General features: G+C 50.8%; 1 protein-coding gene, 1 long non-coding RNA gene and 1 pseudogene across 2 annotated transcripts; all 3 read left to right on the forward strand.

Moving 5' to 3' along the window:
- The first annotated feature begins 256 nt into the window (after window positions 1-256).
- LOC125519488 lies at window positions 257-2,138 on the forward strand (annotated as a pseudogene).
- Window positions 2,139-13,143: 11,005 nt separating this feature from the next.
- Window positions 13,144-15,449, forward strand: LOC125521127. The gene is made up of 2 exons (XR_007289058.1): window positions 13,144-14,174; window positions 14,283-15,449. It is a non-coding gene; the product is annotated as an uncharacterized LOC125521127 (long non-coding RNA).
- Window positions 15,450-18,443: 2,994 nt separating this feature from the next.
- LOC125520315 (expansin-like A4) lies at window positions 18,444-20,089 on the forward strand. Its single transcript, XM_048685211.1, has one exon. It carries the CDS (start codon window positions 18,508-18,510, stop codon window positions 19,618-19,620), a length of 1,113 nt encoding a protein of 370 aa, XP_048541168.1. The 5' UTR covers window positions 18,444-18,507; the 3' UTR covers window positions 19,621-20,089.
- Window positions 20,090-24,820: the final 4,731 nt, after the last annotated feature.

Raw genomic sequence — 24,820 nt, forward strand, 5'->3', positions numbered from 1 at the left:
AGCAAGACTGCTTCTTTTATCCTCCCTTCCCACCCCATGTTTGTTTTTGGTTTTGCCAAATTTTTACATTGATCTTAGTCGAAGACCGCTTGAACTGCCTCGTATCTCTTTGATAAGACAATAAGTATTGATTAAACAAACTGTATTAAGGAACAAATACCGATCTCAAATATGGACTAGGGCCTGTTTGGCACTACTCCGCTCCAAAATCAGCTTCGCTACATCAAGTCCACTTCGGAACAGTTTTATACAAGAGATGCAGCTCCAGCTCCACCATTGCATTCAGCTTTCATCCTCCAAAAATGGTTCTTCTTCACTCCTCATGTCCAGTTTGCTCCGCCTCGTTCCTGGCTCGACATCGGAGTTCAAGCTCATCTCCTTCCTTTTCCTCCCACGAAATGAACTTAGCCAAATTGCAAATTCAGACAACTTAGACATAGCCGTGGTTCTCAAAATAATGATAATGAAGGAACAAATATGTACATGTTCCACTGTTCACTTTGTATTGAGGCTGTTCCTTATTAATGGAGAGAAACCCTGTACATGCATCATGCATACATGCACACGTACGTGTTGATGAGGTTATGTAGTTCTCCGGCTCCATTATTCCGGAATAATAAATGCAGCGGCAACTCAATTGGCAGCCACTAGAACACTGTTCATACTCGAGCCCACCACCACTCACATGGCGCCACAAGACGTCAAGCCAGGCCCCTCTCGTTTGTGTATGATTGGAAATGCATGGTTGCTCGCCTGTGAATTTAGCTTGTCATCAAGAGAGTTTCGGTGGGCACATGAAATCAATCCTTTCGTGATCCCCTCCAACCGGTAGCCAGTTAATTATACAGTTTAAGACTTTATTCAGAGTATTCTTGACGCGCATGTGGAGTTGAAAAGAAGCTTTGCTTCCATATCGTCTTCTTCATGCCCCCCACGTAGGTGTAGCTCCGTCCGTTATCCAACTCTCCATGCCGCTCCATTGCTAGCTTGGCGCTTAAAGAGAGCCTTCAACCACACACCTCCTCATCCTAGTCTCATTCTCGCGCCGCTCCACCGCCTCCATCCTCCCTCCGGACGCCAGCGCCCTTACCGGTGCCGCGTGCGGGTTCGGTGGCCAGGCGGCAGCGGAGCTCGCCTCCCAGGGAGGGTTCCACATTGCGGCCGTCGGCGCTGGATTCTTCCGCGGCGGCCGGGCTTGCGGCGCCTGCTACCAGCTGAGAGTTTTTTTTTCAAAAAGAGGGTTAAGCCCTGGCCTCTGCATCAGAACGATGCTTATCGCCGATTTATTAATAAGCAAAAAGGTTCAATAAAAATCTTTAGATCTCAAAAGTAAAAAAGCTCAAAAAGAGCAAAAGCAACATGACAGGATAGCCACAATCGGCAGGCAAAAGATAAGATAGGAAACTAAACACATATCTTATTACATGACCACCATCCAAACTGGTTGAAGATATTCCGAGTTGCCATCTCTCATCGGATAGATCCAGTAACTGCTACCAGTCGAGATGCAGGGGCCGGAGCGCGTGCGTGGCGGGCGGCGTCAAGGTCATCATCGCCGACGTGGCGAAGCCGGCGACGGACACGAACAGGACAGGCGGCGGCCAGTTCCAGCTCACTAGGGACGCGTTCGCCGCCTTGACTGCTTCTCGTGACGATGGTCAGCTGGCGAGCTTGGTGGACATGGCCGTCGAGGTGGACTTCAGAAGGACACCTTGCGCGTACAAGAGCAAAAACCTCGCGGTGAGGGTGGAGGAGACGAGCAACAGGGACAAGGGCCACCTCGCCCTCCGGTTCCTCTACCAGTCGAGGTGGCGAACGCGGCGGCACCTGATGCCGCACAGAGCGTCGCCGCGCCGTCGCAGACGAAATGGCAGTACATGACGGGGCGCGAGGGGTCACCCGGGGTGTGGCGCACGTCGCACGCGCCGGCCGGCCCGCTGCGGCTCCGGCTCGTAGTCACCGCGGGGTCCGGCGGCAAGTGGCTGCTCTCTGACGGGGCGGTGCTCCCGGCGGAGTGGCATGCTGGCGCGGTCTACGGCACTGGCATGCGGGTCACTGAGGTCGCTGCAAACACCTGCGGCAGCGCCTCCTGCGGTGCCGGGGACGACAACCACGACGATGATTAGGAGCTCAGATGACGCCCACGCTCGCATCCATCGGAGCCTGCCTGCACGCCACCGGCCAGCCGCCGGGAAGGTCGATGATGCATTGATGTTGCTGCTGCTGCTGCTGCATGTACACTGCACGGATGTGTAGGTGTTCCGCTGCATCTACATCGCGACCAAACGGCACAACACAACGCCGGCACACGCAGAAAAGTGAAGAGAAATGGAGGAAGGGGCATAACAGCGAAAAACACCCCGAAACATAGGAAACTACAACGACACCCTTGGGATATTCCGACCTAGACAGCCTAATCGTTGTCGCCGGAGCTCGGCCAAAAGAAATGGTGCGTGCTCCATGATTGTGGTTCCACAATGGCCATTGACGTCCACACTAGCAAGTAGCTAGTGCATATTAGTGGGCTATACATGGACACGCTTGAGAATTGAGATCGTTGCCATTGTGCTCATGCATGCACTACATGAGTGGGTGGGTGAGCTATCGGCATTAGGCATTACGCATTCGGCATCTAGTCTCATGTCTCATCGTATGTATATACCGGCATGCCGCGGGTCCAACTCCAAAGATACCTTGCGGCCATTGTTGATTCTTCTTCCACCGTCTTCTTTGTGGAATGTGACACTTATCTCTACTCCGTCTATCCCATAATATAGAATGTTTTTCAAGATAACATAGGTTGAAAAACGTTCTTATATTGTCAGACGGAGTAGTAGTTTGTTGTGCATCCATGACATCACCATTTAATTGCCGCTCATGAATCAATGATAATCCCCACAAGATAAATAGCACTAACAGATTTGCCAATTTTCAATCGATTGATAATAGTTAAATCTAAGTTTGACACCGAGAAATGTCGATACAACACTAAGATCCATGCAAGGTTTTTTTTCAACTACAATTTTCTTTACACTGGATGAAGAGCTTTTTTATAATTGGGTGAACATTTTTTAGGACAAAATCTATCATTTTTAAACCACGTGCTCCCTCTCTCGCCCGTGTTGAGAGGCGCCCCGGCTCTCTCCCCATTCTTCACCAGTAGCGCTGGAACTCGATGTGGATATGGGAGAGGAGTGTTGGTTCCTTGTGTAGATAGTGGAAGTAAGGTTGTGTCTGCCTTAGAGGCTTGTGGCGTTGATGTTAGGGAGTGCGCCGCCGTTACATGTGAGTGGTGGCTAGTGGCTAGCACCGCTTGTCTGACTAGTGGTGGTAGTGGGGTGCCTCCTTCAGTTAGCCGCGATAACACTAGCATCTACTGCAATAAACTTGTCGGTCACCCCGGTTTGGAGGAGAGCCCTCCGGTCAGCCTCAACTCTGGAAGCCATCGTGGAGGTGGATAAGAAGCAGAGGAGATGTGGGGAACTGGATAGCATAGATAGGAAAGAGCACATCATCGATGGCATCCTTGAAGAAGCTATGACGCCTGTCGCGGTTGTCGATTACCAGCCATTGCCGTCATGCCGTTGAACTATCTTGTCGAAACACAACCATCTATCTACCTCGCAACCCATGAGCTAAAAAGGAAGGCAATGAAGCTTCTACTCAAGGTCCATGTCCTGTTGGTGGTGCTGTGGGGGTTTGTGGCATCCCAATGGTTTTCGTCCTCGGCAACATTGCAATTGGATCCAACCGGGAGTGGATTTGGACATGGTTGCAATCTTCCTTTTTCCGTTTGGATCCTCCTTGTAAAAGTTAGGGTCTGGTTTGTCATTTCATGATCCTATCGGGTCCTGACTCCTCAAAATGTAAGATGTATTGTCCTACCGTTTTAATTCAATGTAGTACCAGGTCCTTTTGCACCCTCCCTTGTTAAAAAGAAACAATTCCTTTAAATATGGATGTATAAAAACATGTAAGATTGACAGAGATTATCAGTCTACTAAGCTTGCCCTGGAATATGTGGCCATTCATATCCATAGTAGCTAATTAAACATTCAGAAATGTAAAAGAAAAAGATTTTTTTGAATCGGGCATAACCACTTTCCGTTATCTGAATAACAGAAATACATCAACCAGTCTAGAGATAAAGGAAAAGTGAAAAAACTAAATCAGATTTAGGCATGGCAGATCGAACATTTTTTATGATTAATTATGTTGGCGGGAGGATGGTATTTTTTTTAGCAAGCATGGCGAATCCTGGCAAAAGCTGAACATGACAAGGATTGCCCTGCTTCCTAAAGAAAAGAGGCAACCTCGCCACAACGTAATTTACCATCTCAGGGCATCTCCAGCCGCGTCCCAGGAAGGCCTCCCTAGGCATTTTGTTTTGCGCCGGCGCCGAAAAAACGGCCCAGTCGCGCCCTCAGGAGCCCGATTTTCGCCGGCCTGGGCCGAAAACAGCGCCGGCGGACCCAGGCCGAACCCGGCGCGCTGGGGGGCGCCGGGGCGAACTGTTTTGGCGCGAAAAAGCCGCGGGCCAGCCGCGTCAGGGACACGGCGGCTCGTCTTCCCCCCAACTGCCTCGGTTCCCACGGGGAATCAATGGCAAGGCTGCCGCCGGTCAGCCTTGCCATTGATTCCTCACGGGCGGCGCGTCTCGGGACGGCGCGCCGACGCCTCCCCTTCCTCGCGCGCGTACACACGGCCCGGAGCGGCTATAAAAGCCGGCGGTTCTCGCTGGTGCCCACACCAGACTCGCCCCTCGCCGTCGCCCAGCCCCTCTCTCTCCGTCTCCGTCTTCCTCTCTCGAGCGCCACCGGCAGCCCCTCTCTCTCCCTCTCTACCACCGCCAAGCCCATCGCCATGGCAGAGCGCTTCCCCGGAGACGAGGCGGCGGCGAACGGCTTCGGCCGGCGTTCGCTCCGCGAACAGAAGTCCTGGCTCCTGTTCCAGGCGAACATCCCGGCGCCGCCAGACATGCGCGCCGGGCCGACGGGGTGGCGGCTCAGCGACGGGGGAGTGCCCGTTCCCCCGTTACCCGACGCCGTGGAGAAGCCCACGTACTTCGCCGAGGAGGTCGAGGTCGCGCGCGCCTCCCTGACCGACGACGAGCGCTCCCTCCCCCAGTATGCCGTCGACAATCACGTGGCTTGGGCGGCGTACTCTCAGCGCCGCCAGCAGCAGCGCCTGGCCTCCACCAACGACACGCCGGTGGTCGGCGGCATGAAGAACAGCGTGGGGCGCCACCTGTGGTGGGGCGTCCCGGGCCACACGCTGGAGGGCGTGCTGACGCACCTCGACGGCGGCAACAACCCGCCGTTGACCTATCCTGCGACGGGGGCCGCCCCGTCGCAACACCGACACGCATGGGCGCCAAGGAGGTTTGCCTCCTCCTCGTCTTCCTCCTCTCGCTCATCTTCCCACTCCTCCGGTTCTCCGGCACTTCTCGGCGTCAAGGCCGAGCCCGCGGCGGAGACGCCAATCGGTCGGCGCACTCGCAGCGTCGGCATCGTCATCAACGAGGGCGGCCGGCGCGCCCCCTCCTCGTCGGCTCGTCCGCACTTCGTCAAGCCGAAGATGGAGCCGGGGCTGGCGCCGGTGAAGACGGAGCCAGGGCTGGCGCCGGTGGAGGCGGAGTTCGACGACGACGACGCGGTCCTAGAATGGGCGCGCCAGGACTCCATTGTGATGGAGAAGGCGCGCCGGGAGAAGGAGAAGGAACGCCAGCGCGCCGCCCTGCGCCGCTTCGAGGAGCGCCGACGCGGCCGCGTTGAAGACGGGGCCGTCGTCTTATGCGACAGCGACGACGACGACGCGCCGCCGCCAGTACGCCATGGTGACGCCGGGCAGGGGTCCAGCAGGGGCGCCCGCGTCAAGGAGAAGAAGGCCGACGACGACGATGGCGGCGACGGCGGCGACGACTTCAGCCCTTTTCTTTTTTAGATTAGGTTAATGTAATGAAAATGCACGAATTTCACCAAAATTTGCCATGTTTGGCCAAAATTTAACTAGTTTTTATCATAACTTCGCCGAACGGTCCTTTTTTTTAAATACGCGCCTGGGGGCGGCCCTGGGAGCCGACGGCAGGGGACCGACTCGCCCCCAGGGCCATTTTTTGCGCCGGCTCACCCCCAGGCGGCGCTTTTAGACGCCCCCTGGGGGGCCAACGGCTGGAGATGCCCTCAGACGTCTGATTTGCCATGCTAAAAAAATTTAACATTGATTTATAGCAAAATCCTAAACATTTATTCACGTAATAACATACCAGTCCGCAACTACGGGCGTACACTTGTAGTTTTTTTTTTTTTTTTTGCGGGAAGTACACTTGCAGTTTATGACAACGGCCAGCTTGCTAATTTAAGTATATTGGCCGATCTCTCGGGATTGATACTATAATCCTCAGACAATGATGAATAAATATACTGGCATCTATCCTGGAGAAGTCGAATATGTTTATTGGCATACATGCCGTCGAAGCCCGCAAAAAAAAGAAGACGGCCTTGAGGATAAGTAGGCGAAATCATGGAGATCGGTCTGTCTCTGTTGTTGATCTCCAGCAGTCGAGCTGCCTTGTGCGCATTATTGTTGTGCTAGCCCTGCGTTAACTAGCTAGCTAGGAGGTTTTTTGTTAGCACATGGGTCTCATGCTCGAGTAGTATATGTAAGCTTACTCATGGCACGCACGCACGTCCATCGATCGATGCTGTTGATCTATTTCCGGCTCTGATTACTTAACTAGTTTCATAAAAAAACTTAATTAGTTGATTTTTAATTTGTTTTGCGGTGGAAGTTAGCTAAGAATTCAAGATCGCTGATTCTCATAGCAAATGTAATAATAAGTATTTCAAAGTTCGGTTGTGAAGATCTGTCATACTCATAGTAGTTGTTATTATTTTATTTATTTTTTGAAAAGGACGAGGACCCTAGCCTTGGTTGGATCATGTATATGCAGCCACTTTATTAATCATTCACACAAGACCTTGTGAAGTTATACAATAGTAAAACTAGAAACCACCGTCTAGACAACATCTGTCGCTACTTCTATCCAATTGATGAAGAGATGCTGATAGTTTGGGCTTAATACCAAACAGACCTCACAGCCAAACCTAACATCTAAGACCTGAGGTCCCAACCAGGACGCCCGCCGGGTATGAGGCCACCGCAGCCACCTGCGACCAATGCATCTTCAGTGTTGTACTGCTGCATCTACCTTGCCCGGTCTATCTGCCGTCGACGCCACCACGACGCCAGACAACCCCGCTATCCTGTGCTCGTCCATCATCACACGCCCACTGGCGAGACCCCGCTGCTCCATGCCGCTGAGAACCGCCATTATCGACGTGCCAGATGCCACGTTGCTCCTCCATCTCGAACACCACCTGTTAACACTGGTCCCATCCCCTCCGCCTGTAGTTCGTCTAACCGAGCACCCAAACGCCCCAGGCGGCGCCTACAAGAAGGGTACGACACGTGTAGTGCCGCTGTCGCCCAATCTAAGAAGATTTTGGGTTTTCACCCGGGCATGGGGTCGGGGTGGAGGGCAGGGACCTCGAAGACGACTGCAAGGAGGAGAACTACGACCCTGGTCATCGCCACCGTCGGGATGAACAAGTCATCCAGAATTTCCTCCGGTCCGATGTCACCTCTACCAGCCCCCGCGAACGCACCGAGGCCGACGACCACGATCGTAAGCCACCAAGTGCAGCATGAGAGAGCCTGCGGCGCGGAGGAGATCCACTGGCATCTCACCGCCCACGCGGTCAAGACGCCGTCCATCCACCCCCCCCCCCCTCCCCGCGCGAACGTAGCCAACCGAGGGCGCCGTCGCTATGCCTACCGGGTCCGCCGCCCCAGGTCCAGGTTCCTCCGCGATGGCCGGAGTGGCGAGATCCGTCACGAGCGACGAGATCCGGCACCGCGCGGCCGACACCATCTCGCCCAAGCCCACCGTCGACCAATCCTGCCGCCGATCTAGGTGCCCGTGCACCACAGCCCGCCGCCTCCGGGATCCGCCACACCGTCGAGAGGGCCGCGCCCCGCGGATCAGGACGCCCGCGCCGCCGCGGATCCGGGAGACGGAGGAGAGACCCTCCGCCGCCGCCTTCGCACGCACGGGCTTTGCCCAGCGCCGACCATCGGCAGCGGAGGAGGAGGAGAAGGGCGCTGGAGGGTTACTAGGCGGCGGCGGCGGCTGAGCCCTCCCAAGCCGCCTGCGGGGGAGGCGACGCGAGGGGGAGTAGCTGTTATAAGTACGTATTTAAATGTTCAGAGTTTCGCACAACATTTGTACTTGTGTATTCAGTTCGAAAAGGAAGCTGTAAAGATCTTTGATTCTCATATAGGAGTTTTTCCTATTTAAATGTTGTGCGGAATAACCGATCTCTACTCCACGTACGACGCGGCGAGGGGCGAGGTCGACATGGCCGGTCTGGTTCAATCCCATTGTCCCGTCTCCGTCGGCGATGCCGGCCGGCGGGGTCCAAGTTCGAAGATTCCCTGCTGCCCGTCTCATTCGTTCAGTTCCACCACCGGCACTTAATTTGGAGCTGTTCAGGATTGAGGGAACCCGTGTGGGTGCATTGTAGCGGTAGGTGACCACCACTCACATGCACGCAACAACGAGACCGATGTATTCATGCGTGCATGCAATCATGCCCAAGCTTTAACTGTGTGCACGGCTGCACGCTCGGCAATTCATTGCATGACATGTTTAAGTACGTTGATGATGGCCTTTCGTTTCAGTTGATTTTTTTTTTAGGAAACGCAGGAGAACTGCGATTTCATTATAATAAGACGGTGAAAGAGACGCCAGCTGTACAAAAGCGATCGAACTCGCTGAAGAAGGAAAGAAAGAAAAAGAAGGAAAAAGAAAGGGGGGCGCCTAGGTCCTACTCTCGCGGCATTAAGTGCTTCCCGCCTGCCTACGTCCAGGTTGTGATCTCGTCGCCAACAGAGTCCAGCGTTATCTCGACAGATCATTCTTGACCTCTGAAAATCCTGCTATTTCTCTTGCCCCAGATCGTCCAAGCTAGGAGCAGGGAGATGGACATTGCCTTCTTGGCCTGTGTTGCGTTGGTCGTCAAGCCCAAGAGCCACTCGGTTGTGTCAGTCCTTATGCTCCAGTTATCAGGGTGGCATGACTGTAGCTGAAGACGATCAGCCCCCCTCGCCCATAGACGTCGAGCCCATGGGCACTCCTGGAACAGATGCACATTGGTCTCCAGGCTACGCACACAGAGAGGGCAAAAGTAGCAGTTTGGCCATTGCCTCGCCATCAACCTGTCCGTGATGAGAAGCCTATTAATGGCGAGAAGCCAGGCGAAAAGCTTGATCTTTGCCGGCGCCCATGCCTTCCACACTGCCGCCATGATGGGTGATCTCGTAGACCCCAAGAACTGCAAGTGGTATGCCGAGCTTGTGGAGAACACACCTGATTCAGTCAATTTCCAAGTGAAGACATCCCGGCCGGCCGACAGTTGGCTAGCTGCCGCCACCTTCGTCCAGAGGTTGACGAATTGAGGTAGCAATCCCGTCGTCACCCGCCCTTGCACATCACGCACCCAGCTGTTGCCCGGAGCGCCGCATGCACCGTCTTGTTTTTTCGGCGCGCCATCTGGAAGAGCTCAGGTGCCACTAGGAATTTTATCCAACGGCTATGGCTCTTGATTTGAACGGCCGGTTTCCACCTACGGTTTCCTGCCGTTGGTCCGCACACGGCTCACGGCGCTGCTCTACCCGGGCCACCGCCTTCGCCGTGCCCCGGGCCATTTGTCTAAGCCCAACCTTATCCGCCCCTGCACAACACACTCAAACCTTTAAAAACATCTACATCCGGACTTTGTAAATCTGGTCCTTTGCTCTGACGCGTCTACGGACATTGTCCGTTCACGTCTCAAATAATGCAATCCACATCTGAACACCTCAGTTATCATATCTTAAATTCATACAAACTCATGCAACTACGTCGATGCACACACATCGTCCGGCTACTCCATCACACTACACTAAGCATGCCTTCGGACTACCAAAATTTGACATGTTTGACTGTGGTGGAGATCATCCACGGTTGCCCTTGCCCTTTCCGGCGCTCTTGTTGTCCTTCTCGTGGAAGTACCGGTCGAAGACGCAGTAGGGATCAAGCCGGATCTGCTTGTCGCCGGAGCTGTCCTCGCCGTCGATGTCCTTCTCCTCCTTCGGTGGCAGTCCGGCCATGGCACGGACTGCCCGATTCTGCTCCTGGGCGAGGGTGCGCGTGTTCCTCCACTGTCGTTTCTTCACAATGCGGACGCGGATGACTTGATCCTACGCGGTCGCCCGCGCAGCCTCCGCTGCCGCCATTTCCGCCGCGATATGGGCCTCGGCGGCCCTTATACTCTCCTTCCCACGGCGTGCTGCCCGTTCCCGATGGGAATCATAGTCTGCCCGACCGGTGATACGGAATGAGAGATTTTCCGGCTGGCGAGACTGTGGTTATCCAGCCCTAAAGGACCTGAGCGCTTGTTGAGCCGACACAATGGAGTCGTGCACGGACAAATCCGTCCGTCGCCGGGCGCTGTCCTCCCAGGAGCGGCGGAGTGCAATGCAGATCACCATTGCCTCCTCCAACCCACATGAGATGACACCCCAGTCGACGGATCCGGACTGGTCGGAGTTAGATCCGCTGCCCGCCATGCCAAAGACGGCCGAAAATCACCGGAGGTGAGCTCGGGTGGCGGAGGGAGTAGCGGGGAGAGGAGTGTAAAGTGGCTAGGGTTTGGTCCGACGAACGGATGTGACCAAATATATGTGGGGTCGGGTGGGCTAGCGTTGGCCGGGTCCGACATGGCGGACGCGCCCGGGCACCTTATATTTGGACTGGATATGAGGGGTGTCGGTCAGCCCGGACGTTTGGGACCCGTTTGAGGCGTCCATCCAACTCAAAAAATCGTGACTAGTCAATGACCGGATGGACCGCCCGGGCGTTCGAGAGGGTGACCGCATGTAGATGCTCTAAGGCCTCCAAGAAATCATTCTAGGTTCATCCTCACTTGGAATATTCTTGCTTAGGGAATCACTACAAAATCAGCTGACGGTGTAGGAATATAATGGACCCGAATATCCAGCTACTGTTAGATTTTTAGGCATGATAAATCCAATAAAAGAATTAGGAACAAAATGTGAAAAAATGTGGCTGAAATTTTTGAGAAAAGAGATGTGCCTGTTGGCAAGGTAGATTGCTTAACATAGCAGGTCGAGTTACTTTGGTACAGTCTTGTTTGTCTAATATCCCTATTTATATGATGTCTTTCTATCTTCTCCCTGCTGGGGTCAGAAAGAAAGTGGACTTTTACAGAGTCAGGATGGTATGGCAAGCTGAGAAAGATAAAAGGAAATACCACCTGGTAAACTGGAGAACCTGTTGTCTTCAAAATAGCAAGGGGGACTGGGGATTACAAATCTGGAGATGTTTAACATTGCTTTATTAGCTAAATGGCTGTGGAAATTAGAGAATGATGAGGGGTTCTGTCGGGGTATTATTAAAAAGAAATATGTAGGAAACAAATGTCTTTCTGGGATTGAACATAAAAATGGAGACTCCCAATTTTGGTGTAACATTTTGAAAGTTAAAAAATACTTCTATCCCCATGTTAAGAAAAAACTGGGGGATGGGAAAAATACCAGGTTTTGGGAAGACTGGTGGGTGGGTGATAAACCACTGAAAGAAGCCTATCCCTCTCTATTCTTCATTAACAATGACCATGGAATTTCGGTTAAGGATGCTATTAATAAATGGTGGGGTGGCTTCTCTTTCAGAAGATCTTTATTTGGAGACACTGAACAGCTTTGGACTAGTATGAAAAAGAGGTGTGAGGAAATCTTGATATATGGGGGGAGTGATAGACCAATGTGGATGCTTACCACAGACAGGAAATTTTCTGTCAAATAGTTATATATGCACCTGATAAAAGATAATGTGGGATTCTCCAGAAAATTTCTATGGAAAACCAGAGTGCCTGCGAAAATTAAAGTCTTTCTATGGCTTCTTGCTAAGAAAAGTGTCCTTACTAGGGATAACCTTTTAAGAAGAGGGTGGAAGGGGGATAAACATTGTGTGTTGTGTGGTAAAGATAAAACAATTGATCATCTATTTTTTTCATGTTCTGTAGCTAGAATCATATGGGCGCTGGTCGGATGTGCCTTTGATCTAAACCATTATCCTAGAGATATCAATGATCGTTTTGGGAACTGGTTAAAAAAATTCAGACAGATAACAAAAAGTTGATCTTGGTTGGCACCTCAGCCCTTTTGTGGGCGATTTGGAGGTGTAGAAATGACATTATCTTTGATAGAAAAAAGATTACTGATCCCATGGGGATTGTGAAAATGATATGTGGTTGGATTTCTGATTGGGCTATTTTGCAGAGAAAGGACCCAGAGGAAAAAATGCTGATGCTGGGAGCAAAACTCATCGAACAAGTAGCAAGTGATGTCTACAAGGCGGCGCAAGGGTGGCGTTTTGGCGTTCTCCGAATTCAGCAGTGATGGAAGTGGCTTCTTTTGGTGAAAGATTCGACCAAGATGTTTGAAGCATGGCGTGGGCTGTTTCAGAAGCTAGATCGCTTAGTAGTAGTTTTGAGGGACTGCTGTTAGGCAGTGGCCTTCCTTGGTTATATTTCTTTGCCTGTCTTTGCCCTGAACTTTTCCTGTGTTGTAATAGGGTCAGTTTATGAAGTGGAACCTGTCGGATACTTGCTGGTTTCTTTAATGGAAATCAGAGGGGAAACCCTCTTTTGCTCAAAAAAAAAGTTTAGTTGGCAAGCATATCATGGCAAGTTCCCTCGGTTCTTTTTTTCTTCTTGCCAGAAAATTAGCGAGCCCACCAACTATTCATGACAACATAAATTACGATGAAGACCGTTCCATTTGCCATGTCTAAAAATCTGGCGTCGGATTTTTAGCATTCCCGATATCAATTGCACGGAAAATATGTGCCAAATTTGTGCATGCTTGGTCGTTAATTCCATGTATTGCCCTATTTCTATTTCTAATAGAGCAGTTGGTAGTCTCCGTCGGTTAATTTTCGTCCCACCATTTTCGTCCGGTTTTTTTTCATAGGTTTTTTTCTAGATTTTTTTCGCACCACCCCTCCCACGAAGAAAAACCAGTACGACGCCCCTCCTCTCGATCCAGATGCGACCTCTCTCTTTCCCTCTCTCCGTCGCCGCCCCCATCTCCCGCTCCGCCCCATCTCCCGCTCCGCCGCCGCCCCTACCGCTCCATCGGCCCGACCTATTCTTCGGGCGCGACCACAGGAGCAGCTCCACCTCCCTACCCCCTCATGCAACAGCACTCCAAACCCCCACCTCCACGTCCGGCCGCCTCTAGAGTTTCTTACCCTCGATGCCCCGCCACGACTTGTGTTCCGGGCAGTGAGGATGGGAGCGGGTCGGCTGTGTCGCTTAGTGGGTGGAGCGGCTGGGGCAGTGGCGCCACCGGGCTGGGCGGAGGAGAAGGATGAGTCGTGGTGGTCCGAGACTGGAGGGCAGCGTTGTGCCAGTTCGAGGTAGCAGTAGCCGGATCCGTGTTGATCAAGGTTCACCATCGTGTGATCCGTGAAATTTGAGATTGCCGTCGCATGGGTCGCCGATGGCGAACACGCGTAGGTCATGGACGACCCTCCCTCGCGAGCCACGCATTCTGGCTCACCACCTCAGGCCGACGCGGTGCCTCCCCGGCGAGGCCGCGACGGCCTCTTCCTCCTCGCGTTGTCTCCGTCCTCCTGCTCAAGCCCATCGTCGTCGCATCCTTCGTGGCCTTTTTGTGTGGGCGCACTGCTAGAGGACGATGTTGAACATGAAGTGGAGCCCAGCCGGAGCGGTCTGACGCGGTGCAAGAGGAATGGTCGACGCCATAGCGTATCTTCGTGGCCAAGGAGCGGTGGTCGACACCATCGAGCAGGAGCCATCGGTCGCCTGCACATGGGCCGCATTCTGAACTAATGCTTTCTGCAACTGCAATGTTCCCCTCCATAGTGTATCTTGTACAGGCAGAAGGAATGCAGTTCAGTGACGGCGTCGGCTACAACTAGATCGATGGCCTGAAGGCTTTTACTGAGAAGATGAAGAATGCTATAGAATAGTGTCCAGCAACAAAGACTCCTACTACTACCGGTTCGAGAGAGGCTCTACCCTCAGGTGATTGATTACTTCAGACAGATACCAAGAAGTTTAACTGACGGATTCTGTAGCTCCTTTCCTTTGGAAGGATTTACTGACGTGCTAGGCAAATGTGAACTGATGCAGGATTCAGCAAGGAAGACCTGCTGTGGAGTCCGAGCATCGCGTGCAGCACATCAGCGGCCTGAGAGGGCAGCAACAGCTTTCTTTTCTACGAGAAGATGATCGAGGGGGCCGGCGGCCGTTTTGTGGTCATCCTCAATGTGTCCAAGCTCGTCCTGCATCGGTCACATTATTGCCGACTCATCGGTAAGTGTTCAACAAATTGTCAGGTGCTGATTTGAATCCTTGTTCAATTGCATGTGGCCTGTAACACAGGGTTGAGTGCACATTACCATCACACTGCCATGTAAATTTTGTTGGTACGCAATCAAGCTGCTACAGTTCTATTTATAGTTTATTTGGCCATTTTGTCTTTGTTGTCCATGGTCAGATCATGGTTTATAGGCTTGATCATTATGAGTCAGTAAAGTGAGAATGAGCAGCAATGATTTATTTACCTAATCATGCCATCAAGTTTTTAGTATCACTATATTATTTATGCTAATTCTTTCAACATTACTGTCATTGTTGATGACTCTGAAAGGTAAAGAGAAGTGTTAAAGAATTCATCTTCCGCTTTGGCAAGAGACCTCGCCGGCTCCGCCGATGTCTACGCGGTCGTCATCCTTGACCACTGTTTAGTGCCACTGCCCTGCGGCTTCTATGACCTCGGTTGGGCTCCTCTCGTGGCTCCTTCACCCTCCAGCTGCAGGTGTGCTTCTCTGTTTGTGTAGCGCACGTACAAGTGCACCGTTGGGGCGTCAATCAGGTGTTCAGCGGCATGTCGAAGCAACTCTCTGGCCAGAACCACAACTATGTGCGCTCCAGGTAATGCAATCTGTCAATTGGGTTACACTAGGAGGAAGAGATGTGCACAAGAACTTTCCTTCCTAGGTGGTTGCCGGTCTTCTGGATTGGTTTGGCTGCTATAAAAAAGTAGAACCAGTTCCACCAAAATAGATAGTTTATTTGTATCAACAGCTGACTTTTATGTGCAATCCTACGGAATGGTGAGCAAAAGCCATTTGGCGGGATAACACTAATATTGTGAAACCTTGGCCACCCTGGATGAAGCTGGAGCCAACACCGAGCCCCCATATTGGTAGCTGCAATAACGGATGGCCATGTATGAATCTGTCAATTCTAGCTGATTGTCTTCTAAGGATAAATGGAACTGCTACCTTTCCTCTCTCCAGCAAACTATTAGACCCTGCTTGTAACTATTTTTCATCTTGGTGTGATTTATAAGGGAGGCCATGCCATTAGATTTTTGTTATTACATGCCGTGATGACCCTTATTCATTGATGTATAGTGTTGTATGTGGTTAATTCCCTAATACGGTAGTCACACTTCTCCAGATTTTCCTTGGTCAGAAATCTGACTTTTGGACTGATTGTAGTCAATCTGAATTAGTGAGGTTCTTTTTTCCAACTGTCCATGTTCAGTTCTCCACATTATCATGCATTTTCTTTGGTTTAAAGATGTCACGATGTTCACCAAGGCAGAGAAGAAATGTTTTGAAGTTGTCCCTTCAATTGAAAGAAGTATGACTTGGTCCTTAGTGCCTATGCAGACATGAAAACGGGAGGTCGAGAGGTTTAAATATGTCATGATGTTTTCCATTGTAGATATCCTGCTTCAGGTACTTGCCTGATAACTCACAATTTCAACACTGAAGTTACTAATTTGTAAGACATGCCCTCTCTCATTCAATGATGTCCTGAAATTTTCACACAAAGCTTTGTAATCTTGCCAAGTAATAATGCTAATTTTTAGAGAACTTCAAATGGCATGCCACCATTTGCAATGGTTGTGATGTAGTGATAATTAATAAACTAGAGGCCTTCTAAATATTCTAAAGTTTCATATCTAAGAGCATATTATATTTCTCGTAAACAACTGCAGTTAAGCTTCTATCCTCTTCCTGTCTTGAAGGAATTATCTGTTGAGTAAGCTACAGTATCTTTGTTTGACTAGCTAGGCTGTGTTGCATACATGTAAAAAGTGATGCTTCTGTGGCTTCTTCCATTTGTATATGTGTTGAAGCTCTTTGGTATTTTTTAAGATATGAACTCTTTTGTTGTTTGACTAGCACAAGGCTCCAAGAGCCCACATTTCTGCATGTATATATTTGTTGTATATCCTTTGCTCGTTTGCCGACTATAATCATCAGAAGGTAATACACGGCAGCTGAATTCTCTCGATAGACTTCGCCTTAGTCATCTGCTGAAGCAAATTCCGCCTACCTTATTCCTCGAGAGTTTTTCAACTAAAATTGCTATCCGAAAAAATGAAACCCCAATAAAACTGAAACTTGCCATCTAAACAGAAAGTTGCCATGTTTCACAACTAAAGTTGTCATAAAAAAACATCAGGGCGAAATTGCTTTGTGCCATATATGTGGCACTTATGAGGGTCCAAAAAAGAAGAAAAGAGGAAAGATGAAAAGAATGGAACGATGAATGTAGTCACGTGAGGTTTGCTGGCAGAGTGGTTGGTGCATTGTAGCTCGTAGCAGGAGGTCGCCTGTTAGAGTCGTAGTACGCACTTCTTGATTTCATTAGTGCGCGCGGCCTGTGAATTTTACCCCAGGCTATAAAGCCCCTCCAGATGAAACCCTATAGATGTAGTATGACTCTTAATAGTGTATCCTTGTAAAAGTCAGTGTGTTGGGTTATTTTTTTGGTGTGGTTAGAGAACTAGACTCCATTTTGCACGAGGGTTTGAGTTTTTCCTAAACCTTTGAGAGGCAGAGCCATGGAAATATTTTGTGCTCTCATTCCTTTGGATGGAAGCTCTAACTTTTCCTCTGTGTTTCCAATAAGCTACTTTCTTCGAGATTGTGCAATGAAGGATTTTGATGGTAAGGGATCATAGAGCCTGGGGTGACTAGCATTAAGATAGGAAGGCGGTTGCCGCCCTTGTCCCTTGTTGCTGGGTTGCCACGGTGGCATCAATCACTGGCTCATTTAGAACAAGAGTTAGTGGTTTTTTTATAAGGGTGATGGCTGAGAGTAAGCGGGACGGGTGTTGGGATTGGTCTGTTGCATGCGTGAAATTATTTCCCCGCTTTAGAAAATATGGCAAATTGTGTTTCATTAGAGATTGATTTGCAGCAAATTGCATGAGCGGGTGGTTCATGCATTTTTCATCAAGTCGTACATTTTTCTGGTTATGACATAACGGTAAATGTATTGGTTGGTTGCTTCAAGACTCAATAACAGACACTATGAAATGGCTCAAGAGAGATCAGATCTACCTTCTTGGCTGGGGGCGTTATGGGTGGCGCACACCTCGCCCCCCTTGATGGCGGTAGTGGATGGGCACGAACACGAGGGGGGATCAGGGCGGAGAGCAGGGTGGTTGGCGGGGGACTCATCCTTGGCAGTTCGTGGGAGAGTACGGTGTGAAGAAGAGAGGGCGCCATGGCGAAGGTGAGGTAGGCGTCATCCGGTTATAAAGGAGAGGAATCCAATGAGAAATGTCCCGCTACGGCGGAAACTGGGCAGAAAGTGAAAGGTCCGACAAAAAAGGAAGGGTGCGTCGTGGAAGGGTGTGTTGTGGGGTGAGGTTTTTTTGTTGGGACCGTGGGTTGAAGATAACACGGTGGATAGTACAAACAACCACATCAACCCCCCCCCCCCCCCCCCCCCCCCCCCCAACACACACACACACATATATATGGGCATGATTTTGAGGAGTCTGGACTGTCCAGACGGTTGGATTTTAGGAGCCCGCGGGCCGCCCGAATGATGTCCAAACATGACTGCACATATAATGAAGAAATGAATTTCGATCTTAAAGATGACCCTAATCATTTATTTTATTTATTTACATGCATTATAGCCCATAGCAACACACGGGATTCTACTAGTAAATGTAAGTGCACGAGTAGCTGTCGCATGGAAATTATTGTCGTCACGGCCGAGAGTGCAATGCACGCAGTCACTGCAAGATCACGGACGGAATCAACACGGCCTGTTATGCGTAGGCTGGCAGCATGCATGCGCTCGTTGCGCAGGACAAAGTTCACGGTGGGCATGCATGCATGGAGCTCGCTTTCGGACAGCGACGTCCGTCGACCCGTGTGTCGTCGTACGCGTACAAATGTCCTGATCGGACAAGGTCGGTCGACGTCGACGCCCATTTACCCTCGAATCTCGTGTGCAAAGTCTCGCGCGCGCACTAGCCAACTAGCGATCGAGTTTACGACCTCTGGATCGATCGTGCTCCCCACGTCCCCGGGCCATGCCGCTTGATTTAAACCACCACGCAGGCACCCCATCCCCCGGCCTCTCCAACGAGTCTCAACCTCCTTATCCAACGATCCGCTGGACGGGACTAACTAGGCTGTCACATCCCTTCCATCTACCACAACCAACGGCGTCGGCGATAATGGCCGCCTTGCCGCAGCTGCTTCTGATCCTCTTCCCCGCGGAGGTTGCCGTCCTGACCCTGCTGCTGGCCTCGGCGCCGGGAGCGCGGGCTCACGCCTCCTCGTCCTCGTCATCGGCGACGTACCGCTGCGGCTGGTGCCCGCGCAGGTCCACCGCGTCCATCCTCCCTCCCGGCGCCGGCGCACTGACCGGTGCCGCCTGCGGGTATGGTGGCCAGGCGGCGGAGATGGCCGTCGACGGGGGGTTCCACATTGCGGCCGTCAGCGCCAGTTTCTTCCGCGGTGGCCGGGCCTGCGGCGCCTGCTACCAGCTGATGTGCAGGGGACGGAGCGCGTGCGCGGCGGGCGGCGTCAAGGTCATCGTCGTCGCCGACGTGGCAGAGACGAACATGACCGGTGGTGGTGCCGGTGGGCGGTTTCTGCTCACCAAGGACGCCTTCGCCGCCTTGGCGACGCCAGACCGTAACGCCGAGCTCGCGGACGCAGACGTCGACGTGGACTTCAGGAGGATTCCCTGCGTGTACAAGAGCAAGAACTTGGCGGTTAAAGTGGAGGAGACGAGCAGCAGGGACCGGGGTTACCTCGCCCTCCGCTTCCTCTACCAGGGCGGCCAGACCGACATCGCCGCCGTCGAGGTTGCGCAGGCGGTCACCGGTTCCAGCGGCACCAACAACGACGCAGCACCGTTGCAGACATCCTGGCAGTACATGACCCGGCGCGAGGCGTCCCCGTCGATGTGGCGCACGTCGCGCGTGCCGGCCGGTCTGCTGCAGCTCCGGCTTGTGGTCACCGCGGGCTCCGGCGGCAAGTGGCTGCGCGCCGACGAGGCGGTGCTCCCCGCGAATTGGCAGCCCGGCGCGGTATACGACACCGGCCTGCGCGTCACCGACGTCGCCGCAAGCACCTGCGGCGGCGCCTCCTGTTCCTCCACGGACGAGGGCGACGACGCCGAGCAGCTCCGATGACACGCTTCCCGGCATGCATGATGCATCCACCACGGACCGATCGATGGTCCATTGGAGCCAGCCCGCACGTCAACGGCGACGCCGCGCATGCAGATCTGCACCGGCCAGCCGCCGGAATATCGGTCGATGCTGCATGTACACTGTACAGAGACGTGTACATCGCAACGTACGACATGCATGCATGTGTGCACGGCCGACGACGAGTTCCGGTTAGGACAAAACCTCCATGGTCCCGCTCTAAACAGAGGATGTTGGCGCGTAGCTTCACGTGTGGAGGGAAGGGACTAATGCAGAGAAGAACATGTAGATGGCTCTGTTCAGGTCTTGGAATCACATGACAGCACTACTGTTTTGGCTGCTCGTCCTCTTCCTCTTTGGAATAGTAGGAGAGTATTATTGTAGGTTGATTGCATGGGCTGATTAAGATTGATCAGTTGCCGACTAAGACTAAGTTAACTGTATTGCATTATGTTGTGCTGTGTTTATTTCATACTTTTTTCGTAAGAAATTAATGGAAACAATTGAGAAAAACTAGATACCCCGCATGTTGCTGAGGGATGTTTCGCATCAAGTATGAATGAGATGTTGTGGCACAGTTGAGCAGATTGCAATCAGACAAATACTCATGAACTATTGATATGCTCGGTTGTTTACCAAGCTCAAAATAATATTTGCATCTATAATGAACAAACTGAAAGAGTTTCTTGTTGTGCAAATCCATACATCAAACTAAAAGAGGTATGAACCAAATCCACACATCAAAACACTTGCCGAAAATCATTTCTTGCCTATCCGGTTGTGGGCCAATAGTAAACTCTCCTAATAAAGAATGAACATATCGCCGGACAAAGGGAATTGTATATGGGATTAACTGAATCCTCGACATCGTGGTTCAGACCGATAAAAATCTACGATGAATGTGTGGGAGTTCATATGGGCATCCAGGTTCCGCTATTGATTATTGATCCGAGAGGTGTCTCGGTCATGTCGGCATGTTCTCGAACCCGTAGGATCACACACTTAAGGTTCTCGGTAACGCTAGGGTAGTATTGGGATATTCATACTGACGAGACTGAATATTGTTTGGAGTCTCAGATGGGATCCGAGACATCACGAGGAGCTCCGGAATGGTTCAGAGGTAAAGATTTATATATGGAAAGTGTTTTTCAGGGTTTTGAAAAAGTTAGGGAATTTTTTATAGAGTACCGAGAAGGTTCAGGGGTTCCACCGTGGGGCCCAATGACCTGGGAAGGGCCCACATGGACCGAGGAGTGGGCCAACAACCCACATGGGTTGGTCGCACCAGCTCCCAAGGCCCATGTCATTTAAATCTAGAGATAAGGTCTTACATCTAAATTTAAAGGGTTAAATCTAGAGATAATATCTTATCTCTAAATTTAAAAGGATTTCTCCCTTGTGGCTGGCCCTAGGAGGGTTTTGGCAGCCCCTCCCTGCCCCCTAGCCTATATAAAGAGAGGGGAGGTGCATGGGGACGGCGACCCATCCATTGCTAGCCTGCCTCTCCCATCTCCCTCCACCTCCTCTCCAGTACGAGCTTAGCGAAGCCCTGACGGAATTTCGCTGCCACCACCACAACCACGCCATCATGTTGGTTCAGATCCCATCTACCTCTTATCCCTCGCTTGCTAAATCAAAAAGGAGGAGACGTCACCAAGCCGTACGTGTGCACATCTCGGAGGTGCCGTTCGTGCGGTACTCGGATCGGATTGGATCATGAAGGAGTACGACTACGCCAACCACGATCTCTAGATCGTTAACGCTTTCGGTCTATAAGGGTATATAGACATACTCCACTCTCGTTGTTAGCATCTTCATACATTAGATCTTGGGTGTTCCATAGGATTTTTTTTTGTTTTCCATGCAACTTCCCCATCAGTGAGTAATCAAAATCAGCTGCAATCTCCTCTCCTTTCCTATTCTACGACGTTGGTGTGTACACGGGTGGGAATTTTCATGCAGTACGTGTTGGGGAACGTAGCAGAAATTCAAAATTTTCTACGCGTCACCAAGATCAATCTATGGAGTAATCTAGCAACGAGGGAAGGAGAGTGCATCTACATACCCTTGTAGATCGCTAAGCGGAAGCGTTCAAGTGAACGGGGTTGATGGAGTCGTACTCGTCGTGATCCAAATCACCGATGATCCTAGTGCCGAACGGACGGCACCTTCGTGTTCAACACACGTACAGCCCGGTGACGTCTCCTACGCCTTGATCCAGCAAGGGGGGAAGGAGAGGTTGGGGAAGACTCCATCCAGCAGCAGCACGACGGCGTGGTGGTGGTGGAGGAGCATGGTACTCTAGCAGGGCTTCGCCAAGCACCGCAAGAGACGAGGAGGGAGAGGGGTAGGGCTGCGCCAAGGAGATGTTCTCGTGTTTCTGGCAGCCCAAAACCCCCACTATATATAGGGGAAAGGGAGGGGCTGCGCCCCCACCTAGGTTTCCACCCCTAGGGGTGGCGGCCAGCCCTAGATCCCATCTAGGGGGCGGCCAAGGGGGGAGAGAGGGGGGGCGCACCACTAGGTGGGCCTTAGGCCCATCTGAGCCTAGGGTTTCCCCTTTTTCCCTTCTCTCTTCGCCTTGGGCCCTGGTGGGGGGGCGCACCAGCCCACCTGGGGCTGGTCCCCTCCCACACTTGGCCCATGCAGCCCTCCGGGGCTGGTGGCCCCACTTGGTGGACCACCGGGACCCTTCCGGTGGTCCCGATACATTACCGATAAAACCCGAAACTTTTCCGGCGACCAAAACAGGACTTCCCATATATAAATCTTTACCTCCGGACCATTCCGGAACTCCTCGTGACGTTCCGGATCTCATCCGGGACTCTGAACAACATTCGGTAACCACGTATATCTATTTCCTATAACCCTAGCGTCATCGAACCTTAAGTGTGTAGACCCTACGGGTTTCGGGAACCATGCAGACATGACCGAGACAACTCTCCGGTCAATAACCAACAGCGGGATCTGGATACCCATGTTGGCTCCCACATGTTCCACGATGATCTCATCGGATGAACCACGATGTCAAGGATTCAATCAATCCCGTATACAATTCCCTTTGTCTAGCGGTACGATACTTGCCCGAGATTCGATCGTCGGTATCCCGATACCTTGTTCAATCTCGTTACCGGCAAGTCTCTTTACTCGTTCCGTAACACATCATCCCGTGATCAACTCCTTGGTCACATTGTGCACATTATGATGATGTCCTACCGAGTGGGCCCAGAGATACCTCTCCGTTACATGGAGTAACAAATCCCAGTCTCGATTCGTGCCAACCCAACAGACACTTTCGGAGATACCTGTAGTGTACCTTTATAGCCACCCAGTTACGTTGTGACGTTTGGCACACCCAAAGCACTCCTACGGTATCCGGGGGTTGCACAATCTCATGGTCTAAGGAAATGACACTTGACATTAGAAAAGCTTTAGCATACGAACTACACGATCTTTGTGCTAGGCTTAGGATTGGGTCTTGTCCATCACATCATTCTCCTAATGATGTGATCCCGTTATCAATGACATCCAATGTCCATGGTCAGGAAACCGTAACCATCTATTGATTAACGAGCTAGTCAACTAGAGGCTTGCTAGGGACATGTCGTTGTCTATGTATCCACACATGTATCTGAGTTTCCTATCAATACAATTCTAGCATGGATAATAAACGATTATCATGAACAAGGAAATATAATAATAACCAATTTATTATTGCCTCTAGGGAATATTTCCAACAATCTCCCACTTGCACTAGAGTCAATAATCTAGTTCACATCGCCATGTGATTAACACTCACAGGTCACATCACCATGTGACCAACATCCAAGAGTTTACTAGAGTCAATGATCTAGTTCACATCACTATGTGATAAACACTCAAAGAGTTCTGGGTTTGATCATGTTATGCTTGTGAGGGAGGTTGTAGTCAACGGGTCTTGCCATATTCAGATCCCTATGTATTTTGCAAAACTTTATATCGTAGATGTTGCTGCCACGTTCCACTTGGATCTATTCCAAATTATTGCTCCATTATACGTATCCGGTATATCTACTCAGTGCTATCCGGATAGGTGTTAAGCTTGCATCAACGTAACTCTTTACGTCGAACTCTTTATCACCTCCATAACCGAGAAACATTTCCTTATTCCTCTAAGGATAATTTTGACCGCTATCTGGTGATCTACTCCTAGATCACCTTTGTACCCTCTTGCCAGACATGTGGCAAGGCACACATCAGGTGCGGTACTTCAGCATGGCATACCGTATAGAGCCTATGACAAAAGCATAGGGGACAACCTTCGTCCTTTGTCTTTCTTATGCCGTGGTCAAGCTTTGAGTCTTACTCAACTTCACACCTTACAACTCAGGTAAGAACCCCTTCTTTGACTGATCTATTTTGAACTCCTTCAAAAACATGTCAAGATGTGCGTTCTTTGAAAGTACCATCAGGCGTCTTGATCTATCTCTATAGATCTTGATGCCCAATGTGTAAGCAGCTTTATCCAGGTCTTCCTTTGAAAATCACTCTTCAAACAACCGTTTATGCTTTCCAGAAATTCTACATCATTTCGGATCAACAATATGTCATCCACATATACTTATCAGAAATTTTGTAGTGCTCCCACTCACTTTCCTGTAAATACATGTTTCTAGCAAACATTGTATAAACCTAAAAGCTTTGATCACTCCATCAAAACATATATTCCGATTCCGAGATGCTTGCTCTAGTCCATAGAAGGATTGCTGGAGCCAGCATACCTTTTAGCATCCTTAAGATCGACAAAACCTTTTATTGTATCACATACAACTTTTCTTACGAAAACTTGGTAAGAAAACTTGTTTTGACATCCATCTGTAAGATTTCATAATCGAAAAATACAGCTAATGCTATCATGATTCCGACAGACTTAAGCATCGCTACGGGTGAGAAATTCTCATCGTAGTCAACTCCTTGAACTTGTGAAAAAATTCTTTCCCACAAGTCGAGCTTCTTAGACAGTAACATTAGCTCCCACGTCCGTCTTCTTCTTAAAGATCCATTTATCTCAATGGCTTGCCGATCATCGGGCAAGTCCACCAAAGTCTATACTTTGTTCTAATATATGGATCCTATCTCGGATTTCATGGCTTCTAACCATTTGTCGGAATACAGGCCCACCATCGCTTTTCCATAGCTCGTA

The sequence above is a fragment of the Triticum urartu genome, chromosome 7 (assembly GCF_003073215.2).
Source record: "Triticum urartu cultivar G1812 chromosome 7, Tu2.1, whole genome shotgun sequence".
Lineage (NCBI taxonomy): Eukaryota > Viridiplantae > Streptophyta > Magnoliopsida > Poales > Poaceae > Triticum > Triticum urartu.

Excerpts from the sequence above, each read along its gene's own strand:
- LOC125520315 (XM_048685211.1), top strand. The coding sequence starts at position 18,508 with ATGCCGCTTGATTTAAACCACCACGCAGGCACCCCATCCCCCGGCCTC.